General features: G+C 40.5%; 2 protein-coding genes across 2 annotated transcripts in view; one reads left to right on the forward strand and one right to left on the reverse strand.

Annotated features, from left to right (window-relative positions):
* The window catches only part of LOC135080835 (bromodomain adjacent to zinc finger domain protein 1A), a 42623-nt gene extending 26342 nt beyond the window's left edge, over positions 1–16281 (forward strand). Inside the window, exons 52-59 of the mRNA XM_063975560.1 lie at positions 3280–3392; positions 8620–9068; positions 9868–9954; positions 10887–10998; positions 11861–11925; positions 13215–13351; positions 14542–14705; positions 15290–16281. Coding sequence (XP_063831630.1) covers positions 3280–3392; positions 8620–9068; positions 9868–9954; positions 10887–10998; positions 11861–11925; positions 13215–13351; positions 14542–14705; positions 15290–15449 — 1287 coding nt within the window. The 3' untranslated portion in view covers positions 15450–16281. The remainder of the gene's footprint in view (positions 1–3279; positions 3393–8619; positions 9069–9867; positions 9955–10886; positions 10999–11860; positions 11926–13214; positions 13352–14541; positions 14706–15289) is intronic.
* Positions 5617–6429, reverse strand: LOC135080480 (U1 small nuclear ribonucleoprotein C-like). The gene has a single exon (XM_063975117.1). The coding sequence runs from the start codon at positions 6350–6352 to the stop codon at positions 5861–5863; it is 492 nt and encodes a 163-aa protein (XP_063831187.1). The 5' UTR covers positions 6353–6429; the 3' UTR covers positions 5617–5860.
* Positions 16282–18647: the final 2366 nt, after the last annotated feature.

Below are 18647 nucleotides of genomic sequence, written 5' to 3' on the forward strand. Positions count from 1 at the left end.
GTTCCATCAGGCCTGTTCATCTCCGCGAGTTTACATCGAAAACAAAACACGCACGATGGCCCACCTACAGGATACTATTCGACAAGGCCTCACATACGAGCGAACATTGACTCACGCACGCGTATTCTTGTGTATGATTGAAGAAAATAAAGATATGGTGTACTAAATACTGTGCAGTATTTAACTGCCTAAATAATAATAAAAACACAGAATGTACTTTTTTAAGTTGCCTCAAGACACTGAGAGGTAAATAGGTAGTAGAGGTAAATAAGTAATTCATGCTAAATCATGTAATTCCTCCGCCATTTTCCGCAGTTTGGCACCTCACGTCACATCATTTTACCGAAGTCAGCCCTATAGCTTCGGCGCAGTGCCGATCACTGACGTTTGTCAACAAAATGGTGCTTGACTCTTGAGACAGGCTAAATTACACCATATTGTTAATGACATTTGAGCATACATTTTTTTAAATACCTTCGCGAAGTAAAACTTCTCTACGTAGTACTTATTATTATTCGGTGGTTACATTATGTACTCACGGCTTGACGTTTCGGCTGCGATGCTGCAGCCGTGGTCACAAGCAGACTGGCGGCTCACGGCGTCGTCCGTTCGGGCGGGCTTGAAAATTTTCAACTACCCTCATATTGTCATTTGCTGCACTAACGACCTACGCGTTAAGACCCGTGTTTTACTATTTTAGTTGTAATATTGAACGGAGATGAGTGTCTTCTATCGTCATAACCATAGTGGTCACAAATACAAACGCAAGTGATTGTAGCGTGTGATTAACTGACTAAAGTATTAAACTGGCCAAATAAAATATTTTCTTTCTTTCTTTCTTTCTAAAGCCGATTCCAGGCGGGTGTGATGTATAATGTAAGATTACGTGTAACACGAATTGTACGTGGCGTGGCGGACGAGCATTAGGGGAGACTGGGTACGGTTGAAACAATTTTGCTTTTATTGTCTATAATTTTGTTGTTTAATAACCAAGTGACGATTACGATACGTGAAATTGAAATTTGAAGTTTTAGCTATGATATGGCTGTATCATTATAGTTCCCGGGTTACTATTTATAGAAATATACGCAATTTAAAAAAAAGAAATTTTGTTTCAACCGTCCCCATGCCAGGGGCGGTTGAAACAGCGATTGGGATCTTTTGAAATACATACAAATAATACAATAAGTACTAATAAAACGTGTTTTATTTATCATTAATAATACGAATATTGAAATTATAGTACCACATGACGACATTAATCAGTGTAAGTATTTAATATTTCTAAAACATTAATTAGCCTTTGATTAGTAGTAAACATTTAAAAAAATAACAGAAATATGATTAACTAAATGATATTTCCAAACCTAATAAACATTAATAATAAAATAATATTAAAATTCTGAATAAAATTAACGAAAATCTTTTTTTTTTTTCAAACCATACTTTTCCGCCGCTTTCCGCAGTGAATCTCTAGCTTTTACCACCTCTAATGCTTTACTAAGGCCCGGTTTTTTGATTCGTAGTTAAAATAACCAATGGTCAAATTTGACAGATGTCAAATGACAAGTGGTTAAATATCAGAAAAAAATGTTTTTCGAACAATGGTTAGCTCGACTTTTAATACATTTTTTAACTATTACTTAACATTTTGTTAATATTTAACCATTAGTAGCAAAATTTAACAATTTGTTATTTTAACTATGAATCAAAAAACTGGACCTAAGTCAATTTCCTCTCTGTATCTACAAAAAATAAACATTAATAAATTTTCTGTTCAAACTCTCGGTATCTACAAAAAATAAACATTAATAAATTTTCTGTTTCAACCGTACCCACAAAAAATGTTTCAACCGTCCCCAACCCCACTTTTGGTAAAATGTACCTTATAGTTTCGACACTAATGATAACACATTAAAAATAGTTACTGGCCCTTATTCTACAAGCTTCATTATAATCGCAAACGCACACTCGATACATTCACATAAAAAGAACAGGTAGTATAAGCGTTAATGTCTGAAGAAAAATACTTACTTTTGGGCAGTAAAAAACAATATGGCGTTTTGCACACAACGTCAACGCCTTAGGAAGTTTTAGGCACTAAATTCGTGTTCGGACCTGTTGTCCGCTTCTTTTTCCCCTAGGACCCCTAACTCCCCGTGGAACCGTTTACGAGATATTTGCTCTGTTTCAACCGTCCTTTGTTTCAACCGTACCCAGTCTCCCCTACATGTAAAGTGCTGCACATTTCCATTACATTACACGATACATTCCATTACGCGTTACACCATTCCATTACTGCTGGACCCGGCTTAATTATTAAGACGCAAAATGTACAATAGGTACTTGGTGAGAAATACAACGTGTATCTATATTATCTTATACGATTGTTCCTGAATAACTTTGGATTTGAATAACGTCGGCTGTAAGATTTGCAGGTGTGAAAATAAATGTAGGTTATCAGATCAACAGGCCATGCATATTGTTATGAATAAAACATGCAACAGTGTCTGGAGTCTGGGTTGCAACTATTTGAATAACAGATTTCAAATCGGCCGAACAGTATAACTTTGAATGCTTACTAAATAACCTTCAATTCTTTCTGTGCTTTCACGCTGACCAGTCAGGATTACCAAGGAAGGTAAAAACGTAATTTTTATTGTTAAAATTAGTAGAATAATTTTAGGTATTGCTTGTTGTCTGAACGAAATTGATTTCTGCGTGACATACACTGGTCATTACAAAAATCGACCCTCCCGCGACAAGCACTTTCAAACGTATGCATCCCCACTTCCCACCAATATTGGCACCATTTAAAAGCCTAGTTCTAAACTTCATTTCATTAAAGGAAAGGTTTTTACCCCAAAAAATGTGTCTGTAGAAGAATCCAGAGTCACTTCTTCAAAAAATAGGTAGTTACGCTTGAGCCAACTTTTATGGCTATAAAACTGTTAAGTTGGAATTAATCGCTATCCATCTGTTAAAGAGGACACGTGAGATCATTATTTGGTTTTATAACAATAAAAATTGGTCTAATTGATCCCAGAGGTGAGTCCAAAGTGATGTATTTTTTCAAGTCACATTTATTGTATATGTTCGTTTATTAAGAAATTAAATGTATTTTTCTTTAAGGATATTTATTGGGCTTTCAAATAACACCAATATTGTTGGGGCACCATGATTGTGTCAGTAGAAACAAGTTTTCCTGTAAAACGTAGGTGGGCCGATTTTTGTGATGACCAGTATATTTATAAAGTTTAATTTTCTTTGGTTGTTTAGAAAGTACCTGAAGGCGATTGGTTCTGCGAGCAGTGCAAGCCCAAAGAACGGACGCCGAGAAAGAGAAGGAAGTTATTCTCAGACGAGGAGATGGAACAAGTTCTAGATAGTAGGTAAGTGTAGCAGTTGTAGCATATTTCGATGACTATATGTAGGTTTTTTTTTAATCCACAACGAGGAAGTTCTTGGCCTGTATCTCACCTGATGGTAAGTGATGATCAGGCTGAAGGTGGAAGCGAGCTTCACCCGGAATCCTTAACCACGGAGGAAACTGGCTATCTTACCTCTAACTGCGACAGGCTTAGGTAAGATAGTGGTAGCTAGCCAGGCGGACTTAGAACAAGCCCTACCACCAACCAAACCGAACAGAAAAATCTGCCCCCGCTGGGAATCGAACCCGGGACCTCTGCGTCTGAAGCAGGTGGTCTTACCACTAGACCATAGAGGCGGTAAAAAGGTAAGTATGTAATTTAATTAGTTATGCATTCGGTAGTTTGTCGATTACATTCTTAAGTTTCTTCTATTCAGTGAGTCGTGTTTGATGGAGCCCTTAGGCACGGTAATACTATCTATACAGTATTCTAACTCGGCCATATTTTTGAAATAAATGTCAACAGCCCCGTGGTACGTCACGCTATGACAACATGCGATAGGGCTGCTTACCTACAGTACCCATTCTAATTACATCTGTCTACTTAGAATTTCTATCTAGTTTTGTGATTGTAATTTTTTTTTATTTAGACAAACAAAATACTTTGTGAATGGAATAGGATAAAAATGCGTGTTGTTTTGTGATTAGTAGATTTATTTTAAAAAAATATACCTAAATAATTTTGAATCTAGGTAAGTACTAATCATAACACTGCGGAACAAAAAAAATAAAAAAATCTGCGGAATTTTTTTTTTAATGTTTTTTATAAACACTTGCATTAGACATAAATGGTGTGCATTTACTTTCTTTAGATTGACTCTGGTTCTTGAGATAAACGAGACGCAAGAAATCAATGAAAAAAATTAAACAACCCTCCCTAAACTTAAATTAATTTGATTATAACCCCAACAGTTTTTGTTAATATTTGGCTTGTAAACATACAAAAGCAAAGAAATAAGATCACTGAGGTAGTGATAAAAACTTACCAAGAATACTTTGGTATAAAACTTCCATAAAAGAATAAATATTGGGGGGGTATAAAATAATAAATATCGTCTGCAAACCTTGTGTAGACTCTTTGCCATACTGGAGTTAAGCTGGACGTAAAGTACTTCAATTTGGAAGGCCAAAGATATGAAGTGAGCTTTCTAATCACTAAAATGATCAAAAGTCAGCCAAATTAAAGTCCTTTACGTCCTGAAACGTCCGTTTGAATACGGAAAAAATAAATTCGATTGGCTGCAAATCCGTACTCTTATAAAATACACTGTATTTGTGAACCACATAACACAAATTGAATCTGAAGCATAGCTAAGCTTTGTTTAAGTAGTCAAACAATATTTGGGGAGTCATAGAGCACCAGACTTTTCAGAATTGGTTGCTAAATTGTTTTAAAAATGTTACACATAAGGAGCTAATTTGAGTATTATTTTTTACCTAAGGTAAAAATTTGGTAGCTTAACTCAGTGTGATTGAGAACACATTTCATCAAAAGTAGTGTGAAAAGTCTCGAATACATGAAAAGACTCGATGAAGAACGGACAGTACGGACACTAACAAAATTAATAGGATATTGTATAAAAAAAAAACAGTTTATTTTAGAAAAATGTATTTAATATTACATTACTTAGTAAAACTACCTTATTCTAAAAATATATAAATCAATCAATCACACAATAAGACCACATTAACAACGAATATGGTAGATTTCAACGTCTTAGAAAACTAGTTTGTCAGTCTAACACCATCAATACTTGCAGTAAATTGACACAACAAAACAAAATGACAAATTTGTTACACTTTACTTCTCTTAATCCTTCAAGCTCCGCGAATCCAGACACAATAGATAATCAATTGTTACGCGGTAGCCGGCTACCGCTTGGGGGCTGAGAGCACCTGAGAGGTTGAGTATTTTCTATATAAATCATCAAACTAATATCAATTCCTGAGAACACAACTTCATCTATTACTAATATTATAAAGCTGAAGTTTGTTTGTTTGTTTACTTGAACGCGCTAATCTCGGAACTACGAACCGGTCCGATTTGAAAAATTCTTTCAGTGTTAGATAGCCCATTTATTGAGGAAGGCTATAGGCCTTATAGCCTATACCATCACGCTACGAGTAACAGGTGCAGAGCAAAAATGAAAAATGTTGCGAAAACGGGTTTTCACGCGTACGAAGTCGCGGGTACAGCTATTTTTTAATAATCTGACAGGAGTGATCTTAAAGTATAATAAAATAAATTACCATTAAAACTATAATGACAATATATTTTAACTTAGTCAAATCCAGTATTCAAGATATTTTAACAAAATAACATAAATAGTAGACCTGGTTAATTACCATTTTACCATTGAATGTGGTATTTTTCAAACATGACATGGTATTTTTTTACCATAGTACAGAACACAATTTCACACACTTTCACTATTTGTTCATAGGAGGTCCATTCATTAGAGGTGGTCTCATCTGACCCATAGGTCCCATGGGGCCCATCGGCACCATCATAGGTCCCATCATTGGTCTCATTCCCATCATTGGCGGCATAGGTCCATGAGGCCCCATCATCATCAGCGGAGCCATCGGTCCTCCTGGGCCCATAGCAGGCGGTGGTAACATGCCCGGTGGGCCACCCGGCGCAGGAACAGGCGGCCTGGGACCACCAGGACCCATCACAGAAGGATCCCAAGGTGGAGGTATAGCTGCTCCCTTAGTTCCGAACGGGTTTTGAGCAATTTTGCCCGCTTTGAACGCTGCTGTGGTAGCGTCGATGAGATGTTGTGCTTGCTCCTCCATCCACTTTTGATAGTAAAACTTCACGTTATCTTTATGTTTTCTTCCTGTACAATGAGTTTTTCTAACGCTAGGTGAATCGTGCGTTAGATATGTGTCACAATAATCACAATAGTACTGTGGCATTTTTAATTTACAATCCTAGAATTTCACGAAAATGCTTGAAAACACGTACTTGATGATTCGCTTGCCGCACACAAGCACAGACTAGAAAGTATGTGCACACAAGAGAAGACAGTGAGTGACTGAGACTGTGACACACAGTGATAGATGAAAGTGTGTTTTTATCTGTGGTATTTATTGTGGTGTTTTATGATTATGTTGGCAATACTGGTCCATACTACATACAAAGACCTTTATTTCATTGAGAATGAGCACTCAGCATCCAAAATGGCAAAATAGACATGTTGACACCACCAATCAATTGACGTACGCAACATATATCGATGTTTCGAAAACGATAGGATTTCAGGCTAGTTTCCTAAAAAAAATTTTTTAGTCCGTCATGTTTAATATCAAAAAATATTGGACACATATATTTTTATTTGTCAATCTAACAAATAATTACATAGTTATGGTGCGTTGAAGTTCCGCACGACGTCACAACGTGCGCCACTTTTATGCACGCACTGACGTCACGGGCCTCTTCTTATGAACTTTGGCGCGCTTTATCTCTTTAAATTTTAATTAGTTTGAAAAAGTGAAAAATACGTGTAGAGTATTTTTTGATAAGTTAACTGACGGACTAATTAAAACTCTTGCTTTTTGACCCAGGAAACATCCCAAAGCAATGAATTTCAATAGTTATCTAACAAAGGCATTAAAACCGTATTGTTACGGACGGCATTTAAAAAACTAAAAAATATTCAGATGACAACCCTATTTACATATAAATTTTCTAAACTCATAGAAATTAAAATATCTTCGAACTCCCACGGGATAGGCAAGTAATATTTTCAGGTATTATAGATAATTATATCATGCAGCAATATAAAGTAAGAATAGATGCCAATTTTCTAGGACAACGGAGAAAAAAATGTTTTCGGCGCGGTACGTCACGGTATGACAACATGCGATAGGGCTGCACTGTGTTTTATTTTGGCTTAGAAGCGGACATCCCTGTTTTATTAATTCAATCGTTAGATATTACTATTATGTATAAAATTGATGAAGGAACTAGTAGTTGTGTTTGTTTAGTTTCGAAGAAATATTCGATTTTGTGATTTTATAAAAAAAACAGTTTTAGAAGCATATTTTCTAAAAAAAATACATTAAGTCAGAATTTTGTAAATAAATTTACCTATCACTATAACGTCTACCTTTATGCAAAAATAAAGACGAACTCCCACGAAATAATTTAGAATCTTAACTAATCATAATGAGTACTTAATGACCTGTTACTTTAATTTCAGGCGGGTGAAGTCGTGGGCAAAAGCTGGTTTTATACAATATAATTTTCATTTCAAATCAAACTGACTGAAAATTACCATTTTTGACAGTTAATGACTAGTTTTTGCCCAATTTGACCGTAAATGACGGTCAGTCAAATTCAATCACTTTAGTCATTTTCAACACTAGGCCACCGACGTCCGTTCGGCACATTCGCGACACCCCCGACTTTTGCATCTCGAGCGCGTCCCGAGATTTGAAATTCGAAGGAAAGCTCGCGGTTCGTCTGTTTATATGAAGTTACAATACTGTATGATATTATTACCGTGCCTTAGGGCCTCCGCTAATATTAGCGCGGGTGCATACGTGTGGCGGGCATGCGTGTGACAGGATTCCACACGCGCGGCGAGTGGAAGGCGCGTGCATTTACGTGCATTAATAGGCGTACCCGCTGGAAACTCGCTGGAAGAGCCTAGATGCGGGCAGCGCAGGACCGGTCGTTATAGAAATCCTTGGGGAGGCCTTTGTCCAGCAGTGGACGTCATTTGGCTGAAACGAGAATAGGCGTACCCGCGTCGTAGCTTTAGGCAGTCCACCGTCCGTCATTTGACGAATGCATGCACACCATGTCAATTGACGATAGCGTGCACATGACGTGCGGTTTATGTGGGCATGGCAACGTGAAAGTGTCTCAGTCATGGCACAGTTACACTATGTGGGAAATTGATCGAGATAGTGTAATAAACACGCAGTTAGTTTCGCATTCGTCGCCCATACTTCTATGTGCGTGCTCGCGCTTCTGTTCGATCAATTTCTGCATAATGTTACTGCACCATAATGCCTTGATCACACGTACCGAGCAAACGGGCGAGACAGTGCTCTCGGCCGAGTACTCGGTGTGTATATGTATGAACATTACGCCGTGTGCTCGGCCAAGAGCACTGTCTCGCCCGTTTACTCGGTACGTGTGATCAAGGCTTAACAGTAATTTGTTTATGTTGCAGCAGCGATAGCGAGGGCCTGAGCCTGGACGGCGGCGTGTGCCTGCAATGCGGCAGCGGGGGCCACCTGGGGGTCACGTGCCACGCGTGCGGCGCGCGCTACCACCCCGAGTGCGCGCGCCCGCCACCCTCGCGCGCCGCCAAGCGCTGGACCTGCCGCGCCTGCCTGCCGCCGCCGCACAGTGAGTGTCCGCAGCCCCCGCGTGTCCCAGCGGCCCCGCCGGGGGGCACGTGCCACCACCCCGAGTGCGCGCGCCCGCCGCCCTCGCGCGCCGCCAAGCGCTGGACCTGCCGCGCATGCCTGCCGCCGCCGCACAGTGAGTGTCCGCAGCCCCCGCGTGTCCCAGCGGCCCCGCCGGGGGGCACGTGCCACCACCCCGAGTGTGCGCGCCCGCCGCCCTCGCGCGCCGCCAAGCGCTGGACCTGCCGCGCCTGCCTGCCGCCGCCGCACAGTGAGTGTCCCCAGCCCCCGCGCGTCCCAGCGGCCCCGCCGGGGGGCACGTGCCACGCGTGCGGCGCGCGCTACCACCCCGAGTGTCCCGCGTCCCAACGGGACTATTCCCACCTCTCGGTCCCACCGCTGCAACTCCTGTGTAGCCAGGATCTACAGCTTGACCGCCAATATAAACCCAACCAGTGAAGGTCAAGTTTGTCCCGTGTTCCAGTACACTGTCCCAAAAAGATTTCGGCCACTGCAATACTGGTTAAATACCTAAGCGTTGACGGGCGTCATTTGGAGTCGTGAAGGTTTTTTAAGACGTTTGACTTGGACTTGGAATAGATGATCGCGTGGACTTCATGCAATGAGGGTTTTCGCGTTTGAAAAATCCGCAGGATGGCAATACGTAGACGCGAGGTCCAAATGCTGCATGATTGGTTATTTTTGACATGAGATATTGCGGATTTTTCAAAAGCGAAAACCCTCATTAAATACCGATTCTGACCTCACTCATACAAATAGCTGTGCAAGTCTTTTCAGATTACATAAAGGCATACCCACACCTTGTGGCATGCCTCCGAAATTAATCTAAGAGTTCTGCCATTCAAGATTTTTCTATCCACAACGAAAAAGCTCTTGGCCTACATCTCGCCTTAGTTAAAGAATTGTTGTGACCTTTGGCACAGCTTACATGTAATTACGATAAATGGCCAATAAATCCTAGCTGCGTTTCTAGTGTTTACTTAACGTTATCCTAAGTATTTAAAATATAATTAAAATAAAAAATAACACCGTGCTTATTGTTCTGAAAGAGCCCGGCGGACGAGCGTGCGCGGCGACGGCCATAGACAACATCCACGCCTACACGCGCGCGCTGCACAAGCGGAATTACTCTGACGGTTCGTGTTGTCTCGCTCGCACGAGCCCGCACTGCCTGTCGCCGTCCTTTTCACTCATGTGCTTAAACCTCTAACACAGTGTTTTTCAACCTGTAATGACGTGTAAAAACGTGACGCGCCCTGGGCGTATTGCGTACTTAAGCGCGTCATATATGGGGGGTAGTGAGAGGTGGTAAAAACTACCTCAGTAAAAAAAAATCTTATAAAGACAGATTAATCCAAAATCTAATTATGCAAATGTTGTATGGACTGAAGTATTCGGTCCCTACAAACAACTTTGGAACGGTCGGGGGGACCCAAAATTTTTTTCTTACTCCCCCTAGTCGTGTCATGAAAAAGGTTGGAAAACACTGCTCTAACACTCCATCATCATCAAATTACGGCGATGTTACTTTCTGTCCTTTTTTCTCATGCGCTTCCTCTCATTTTTGTTGCGCTTTTACATTTGGTTGGGTCGCACGACTGTTATTGTTCTTCACCAATGCGTTTCCTCTAACTTATTGTTCTCACTTCTATCTTCTCTGAACGATTAAACATTGTCATTCATACCTGTTCCTTTCTTCCTCATTCAGCTAGCATTAACAGTTAGTGCTAGATGCGTTACGTTGGCGTTCTAGCACTTGACTCTCATTGTCTAACACCAAACATACTTAGTTAACCGTTGTATCTCATCTGGTGTGCCTCATTAACTTAATTTTAATGTTGTATTGACGCTAACCACTCTATCGTAGTCGGTTTGTTACATGACCCCTAACATAAGCATTGGGAAAACAAAGCTCTTGCGACAGATGCTGGTTTTATTTCATGTTTCGTTTTATTTTATTTTTATTACTTATTCATTTCTTGCTTTCACTAATTTCATGGGTTCTTACTAATTGTTTGACTGTCTTCAATAGTTGCATTTTTATAATTAATTTTGTTTTCATGTACAGAATCAGATGACAGTGAAGACAACACAGCGCTAGTGAAACTAAAGACGCGGAAATCTCGCAATAGCAAAGAGACCTCACCAGTACATAACGGCTCCACAAAGAAAGGACGCAAGTAAGTTATGAAAATAAAACTTTAGTTCGTTTCAGCCAAATGACGTCCACTGCTGGACAAATGCCCTAAGGCCTAAGGGTTTCCACAACAACCGGTCCTATAGAACAAAAATAAGTAGTCTGAGCAGGCCTCCCACTAGGTGGACCCAAAAAAAATATGCTCAATGTCGTCCACAATACTTGACTCTTGAGTCGAACACCGTTTTGTTGACACACGTCAATGATCGTTACTGCGCCGATACCATAGGGCTGACTTGCGTAAAATAATGTGTGACGTGAAGTGCCAAACTGCGGAAAATGGCGGAGGAATAAGAGACAAGAGTGGCGTTGTAAGTAGCACTCATCAAATCCTCCTGAGTGCAGTTGCTTGGGCACTCAGGGCACGACATCAGGTGCTTCATCCATGAATAATATTTTGTGTTTCTATTATTATTCAGGCAGTTAAAATACTGCACAATTACACCATTATTTTTTTCTACTTTCCATCATACATACCTAGTTTAGTTTACAATGCAAATGGTTGAAGAATACGCGTACGTGCGTCAAAGCTCAGGCAGTTAAAATACTGCACAATTACATCATTTTTTTGTACTTTCCATCATACATACCTAGTTTAGTTTACAATGCAAATGTTTGAAAACGCGTACGTGCGTCAAAGCTCGCTCGCTCGTGTCCTGACGATTACCTATCCCAGGAGCTGATGCGTGTCGCGCGTGTTTTGATTCCAATGCAAACTCGCGGAGATAAATAGACCTGATAAAAATAAATATTTCATTATACGATTTTCCTGGAATATTGAATAATATATTTCTAACCAGACGATTTCGCTGGAGTACTGAATAATGTATTTGTTTGACTTGCAGATCCAAAGACGAACACCACTCGAGTACAAGTAAAAAAACAAAGTCGACACTAACTAATGGACATGGTATGTACAATTTTACCAGTATGCACTGAAATAAACTTAAAAACAATAAAGTAAATCTCTATTTGACAATTAAACCCCATCACAAAAGCTTAAAACTCGATTTATTCTCAAGCATAGAGGCATTTCATTGTATTCAATATTTAGATAATTTCTCAGGAGATGTGAATAACGTAACTACTTTCCCACTCATGCGCATCTATTCTTATGTAGAATACCGAGAGTATTTACTATAGACTTTATTGACATACTCCTATACTCACATGTACAGTCAGCGTCAAATAGTTCGTGACACCCAAAGTAGCCAAAAAGTTCGCAACACGTCTTTGTTGCAATGAGGGCTATCGTTTTTATACTTAACAGTTGGCACCCCTGACGATTGACAGGACCTTACTTTACAGTGGCGCCATCTTGATGAGTGCAAATGTGATAGTCCTCCTACCACTTTAGCGCTCACCAGTTGGTGCCACTGTCTTCGCTACTAGCAAGTGACAGGGCCTTACTCTACAGTGGGGCTAACTGGTGAGCGCTAAAACGATAGCCCTCATTGGAATAAGGTTGTTTTATCAACTTTTTGGGGTGTCACGAAGCATGAACTATTGGACTATTGTACTCACAGTTTTCTGCATGACCCAAAAGACTGACTGACTGACGGAGAATGCTTTTAGCATTAAATCCAACCCAAATTCCAACCATTATATTTGTATAGTAAAGTTTTAGCCTAGGCGATTTTTAGTTGGCCGATAGTTGGGTCGGGCTGTTAATCAGTATGGAGATGTATGAAAGTGCGCACATTACACCGATTTGCTATTGGCCGAATCCAATCGGGTTCAACTATAGGCCAACTAAAAGTCGGTGGTCGGCGCCTAGGCTTAAATAACATACATTTAGGCAGGTTTTAGAATCGCGCTGACCGCTCGCTGATCGTCTGAGCTGACAGATCAATATGTATGTAATGAGGGCTATCGTTTTAGCGCTCACCAGTTAGCGCCACTGTAGAGTAAGGTCCTGTCACTTGCTAGTAGCGAAGACAGTGGCACCAACTGGTGAGCGCTAAAGTGGTAGGAGGACTATCGCATTTGCACTCATCAAGATGGCGCCACTGTAGAGTAAGGTCCTGTCAATCGCCAGGGGTGCCAACTGTTAAGTATAAAAACGATAGCCCTCATTGAAGGGAACGTTCCTGAGTGACGCTGATCGCTCGGCGCCGACGCTTCATACATTTCGGCTGTCAGCGCTGACGGTCAGCGTGACTCTAAAACCAGCCATAATGTTTGTTTGGACATCTACAGCGGAGCGCAGCACAGGCAAGAAGAGGAGCAGCAGGTCCGAGGTGCTGCTGCACAGCGAGGCGCTGGAGCAGCTTCTCAAGGAGGCCATGAAGCACAAGGACGTGTGGCCGTTCTTCGAGCCCGTCTCCACGGAGGAGGTAGGTTAAGAATAAGAATATTTTTATTGATGTAATACACTGTAACATTTTATATTGAAACCCTGGCTCCTAAACTAGTGTAAACTGTATTTCAGGAGCCAGTGTCTTCCCAATAGGTGAAGGTTACCGGCCTGTTTAAATCAACAGATGTAGTCTCTGTTCCTCTATACGAAGTAACATTCATGACTGACTCATTTTCCCAATCGCTTCACGGAGCGAAGTAGTTTTCAAGCCTTTCAAGGTTTCGTTCCAAAAGGATTGCAACTGGACTCTATTGCTAACGCTTCGCTACCTAATCCATAATAGAGACATTTAAAATTTGCATGCCACTCGCATTTGACCTTTTCTATTCATCTGTAGATCATTTGATAATGAGGGCCACCGTATTTGCACCCACTAGTTGGCGCCACTGGCGAATGACAGAACTTAGCTATCATTCGCCAGTGTCCCAACTGAAAGCTTCAAACCACACCAACGCGTGCAAATCGCCATCGTGTGCGACCCATGACAGTTCGCGCAACCTGTCATATGATCGCGCCGGCGATAGCGATCTGCACGCGTGTGGTTGAAGCAAAAATGAGGTAAAGGTTGAACGCCAACATAGAATCAGCTGCTAAAAAGGTGACATTTATTGTGCTGTCACAGAATAATAATAAGTACTACGTACAGAAGTTTTACTTCGCGAATGTATTTAAAAAAATGTAAGCTCAATGTCATTAACAATATGGTGTAATTTAGCCTGTCTCAAGAGTCAAGCACCTTTTTGTTGACAAACGTCAGTGATCGGCACTGCGCCGAAGCTATGGGGCTGACTTCGGTAAAATGATGTGACGTGAGGTGCCAAACTGCGGAAAATGGCGAAGGAAATACATGATTTAGCATGAATTATCATGAATAATATTAACTACTTATTTACCTCTCAGTATCTTGAGGCAACTTAAAAAAGTACATTCTGTGTTTTTATTATTATTTAGGCAGTTAAATGCTGCACAGTACACCATTTTCTTTATTTTCTTCCATTATACACAAGAATACGCGTGCGTGAGTCAATGTTCGCTCGTATGTGAGGCCTTGTCGAATAGTATCCTGTAGGTGGGCCATCGTGCGTGTTTTGTTTTCGATGTAAACTCGCGGAGATGAACAGGCCTGGTGCTGTGTACAAAGTTGACATTCGCATAACGTGTTCCCAGGTGCCCGACTACTTAGAAGTGATCGAGCAGCCGATGGACTTCAGCACGATCAAGGCCAAGCTGGCGGGCGGCGAGTACGCGCGCGACGGTGACGTCATCGCTGACGTCGCGCTCGTCTTCGCCAACTGCTACACGTACAACCAGGACACGCATCCTGTCGCCAAGTTAGTGATGTTCCGTAACTTTTGTGTCCCCTCCCTGGTCTTGATTAGTCTGCGAGAGAAGTTTCTCACAGTTGGAAAGGATTATTTATTGCAGATTTTGATCTTGGTCATGCAAAAAGCCTATGTATGTGAACACCAGAAATACCAGAATCCCCTAGATAAACTCGCCTTCAGACTGGATTTTTCCTTTTGACTACTTTTGAATAATCCCGGGACTGATGTTGAGTGGCGATCTAGGATCGGAACTCGTAAAGTAAGAAGGCCTTTCAGGATTCTCTTTCATTCCTCTGATTTTAGAAGAGAAAATCCGTTACTATGGAAATCCCTAAGGTGAGTATAGACTTGAGCATTTCTATGTAATGTAACGTTCTTGCGAATGGTACAATACAGGTAAATTGTGTATGACGTTTGGTTCGTGACAGGGTGAAACACTAGACATTTGATAGAGCGGTTCGTTGTTCTGTTACAAGTAAATTCTTTAGTCTATACTCACTTTAGGGGAGGCCTTTGTCCAGTATTCGACGTCTTTTCTTATGGACGTCTTTCTTTCTTTCACTTTTATTTATCAATGTTACTCCCCCCAGAGCCGGCGCGCGCCTTGAAAAGTACATCAACAAGCGGTGCTCCGAGCTCGAATTACCGGCTTTACCCGAGAGCCTCCAGGAAGACGAAGACGACGTGCCACTCAAGCGGCGTGCCTCGTCGCCGCCCGCGCCCGCCGCCAAGCGTGCGAGACACAAGTGATGCCCGCCGCGCCTCCACGACTACGTCACGCAGTGGTCGGAGTGAGGCAGGCAGAAGTGTGAGGCAGGGACAGAAGTGTGAGGCAGGGACAGAAGTGTGAGGCAGGGACAGAAGTGTTAGGCAGGGACAGAAGTGTGCGTTATCGCCTGTAGTATATCTCCATCTCTAGTACCATAAGTGTGGCCACGCCTCGCTAACTACGTCACGCAGTGGTCGGAGTGAGGCAGGGACAGAAGTGTGCGTTATCGCCTGTAGTATATCTCCATCTCTAGTACCATAAATGTGGCCGCGCCTCGTCGACTACGTCACGCAGTGGTCGGAGTGAGGCAGGGACAGAAGTGTGAGGCAGGGACAGAAGTGTGCGTTATCGCCTGTATATATGTGAGTATATCTCCATCATTAGTATCATAAGTGTGGCTAACGCTAACTACGTCACGCATTGAGGCAGGGACAGTGAAGTGCGATGTGCGGTATCGCCTGTAGTATATATCTCAATCTCCAGTACCATACCATACACATACCAAGTGTGGCCGCAGATTGGTGCGCTGCGCCTCGCTAACTACGTCACGCAGTGGTCGGAGTGAGGCAGACAGAAGTGTGCGGTATCGCCTGTAGTATATCTCTCCAATCTCCAGTACAATAAGCCTAAGCGCAGACCACCGACTTTTAGTTGGCCGATAGTTAAACCCGATTTTAATTTGTATGAAGAATCGGGCGATACCAAATCGGGGTAATGAGCGCACTGTCATACATCTCCATACTGATTAACAGTCCGACCCAACTATTGGCCGACGAAAAATCGGTGGTGTATGGTGGTAGATTTTGCATGCTGGTATGACGTCATTACTGAACTGCACTCTAGTTATATCTGCCTTGACTAGCTGACACAGTTGGTGGCTGGTCATTGGTACTGAGCACCGGTAAGTTCACACAATCAAGTGACGTAGTTTCGATAGATGGCCCAGATCTTAGCGATTTATAAACAGCAACTGGTTTCAGTTAAATAAGAACTGAGAATGGATAAATACATTATTTGTGTGAATATGCTGTCTATGTGATATACAATTACCATTTAGTGGTTTTCTCTTGTGATACAAAATCATGGTAAGTTAGTATCAAAGGTACAAAGACATTTCAGTATCGCATTCTCTGACATGTGGTACTCCCAAAGGTAACTGATGCTGCTACACCATATTATTCCACTGTATCAATGTTCTAGTGTGTATTACTGTTGTTTGAGTGTGTTCAGATGAGGCGCTTTACTCAAGTGGTTTGAAAATCATTTTCAAACAAAAAAAATTTGTACCTGTTGAGCTTAGTGGTATTACAGTGATAATAGAGCTGAAAAATGTATCGGTTTTATTTCACAGTGAAATAGTTGGTCGGTTACAGTTGATTGTAAGCTGCTAAATATTTATATTTGTTATCTGCAAATCAAGTGAATTCTGCTGGACAGATTCATTACCCAACCTCAATAAATTCACGTGTAAATGTTTTTAAAATACTTATTGACATGATTATTGTAAAATTGTTTGATTACATTGCTTTTTATAAGTACTCATTTAAAATTTGATGTTTAAATTCTTATCTAATAGGACTTATTGATATTGGGCATGTTGATTACTCTAGAATTGTTATGATAACTCAAATTATGTCAATCAGAATATTAAATTGATGCTATAAGCTGGAATATTAAGCATGTAATCACACGTACACTTGCTTGAGAGCATGTTTTGGTGGGCAGAGTAGCATGTGTTTTAAAATGAAAAAGAACATGCATATCATGGTAAATAAATGTAAGCAGGTATGTTGTCCTGAGGAATTATTAGTCTAGTGTAATACATAGACGAAACATAAGGCTTGCCTAATGCTTTTGAGCAAGTGTATTTGAATACATTTTAACAAACCTATAGACTTTAATATGTACAAGAAATTGTTACTTCAAAATGAGTGCTTGGGCTTGTAAAGTGAAACTTTGTAGCATTATAAATATATAGTCTATGTTACGTAATAACAGAATATTGTAAATATCAATATTATTTTTTCAAGGTTAGAGGGACATGACTAAATATAATAATAATAAACCAATCAGAACATAATGCAAATAGTGATATTTTTACATGTATATGTAATTTTAGTGATCACACAATTTAAACTTTTGTAGATCTCTATGTTATAATATTCTCTAAAAATAACTATAAACCCGCCCTCTCTTAATCTAATGCTTGGAGTTCCTCTTCCTTGATTTAAAATATACTTGAGCTTCTGTGCACTCTGCTATTTCTGATAGGCTATCGCATAATACTGTCATAATAATTGGCTTGAGTTCATTTTTAAACAACTATTTATTGCAGATACACTCGAAATTTTACTAGAATTGTGTTACATCACAATAATATGTCTCAAATACATTGGTTAATTTGCTAAGTATTTATAGATTTTGAAATTATGTGGTGGATATTGGTTAGTTTTTAATCTTAGTTTGCTCAAAATTCCATACATGTCTCTAATTTCTGTAATATTAATAGCAGTTTAATTAATCAAGTTGATCTATCCCCTAACTAATTTTTCTGTTTGTATGATGCAAGATACTGAACCAAAAGACAGCGTGACCACTTTTAGTAGATTTCTACTTTTTTGGTAGATTTGAGGCAAAGAGAACGATGATTTAGTAGTGCGAAATCGTTTAGTAGATTTTGGTAGATATTGGTATTTTTAGAACATTGTTATAAATGGTAGTCCAAAATTAAATTGTAACCGAGCCGAGAATCCAGGCCAGAAAAAAAGAACTTTAGGGTCCGTTTATGGTCACTATCTATATGAAGGCGAACTAACTTGACAGTTCAATTCAATGCACACAAATGTTGCCACATATTGGCTAGTGTTGTTAATATCGACATAAAAAAATTCAAATGTTCAAACCAAGGCACAGTGTGTTATGGGACTGTATAAACGGACATTCTCATTGATTTGATGAAACGTATAGAGCTCAGAGCCCCGATTACGGTAACTTTTATAACGTCTACAATCCAGACGCGTTTCTGATTCTGCGATACGATTGGTCAAAACAGCTGACGTACGCTGTTGAACGACCAATCGTATCGCAGAATCGAGAAGCGTGTCTGGATTGTTGACGTTAAAAATTACCGTAATCGGGGCTCTGTTATACAAACATGATAGTAAAACTCCCGTTTGAAA

Source organism: Ostrinia nubilalis, chromosome 18, assembly GCF_963855985.1.
Source record: "Ostrinia nubilalis chromosome 18, ilOstNubi1.1, whole genome shotgun sequence".
NCBI classification, from domain to species: domain Eukaryota; kingdom Metazoa; phylum Arthropoda; class Insecta; order Lepidoptera; family Crambidae; genus Ostrinia; species Ostrinia nubilalis.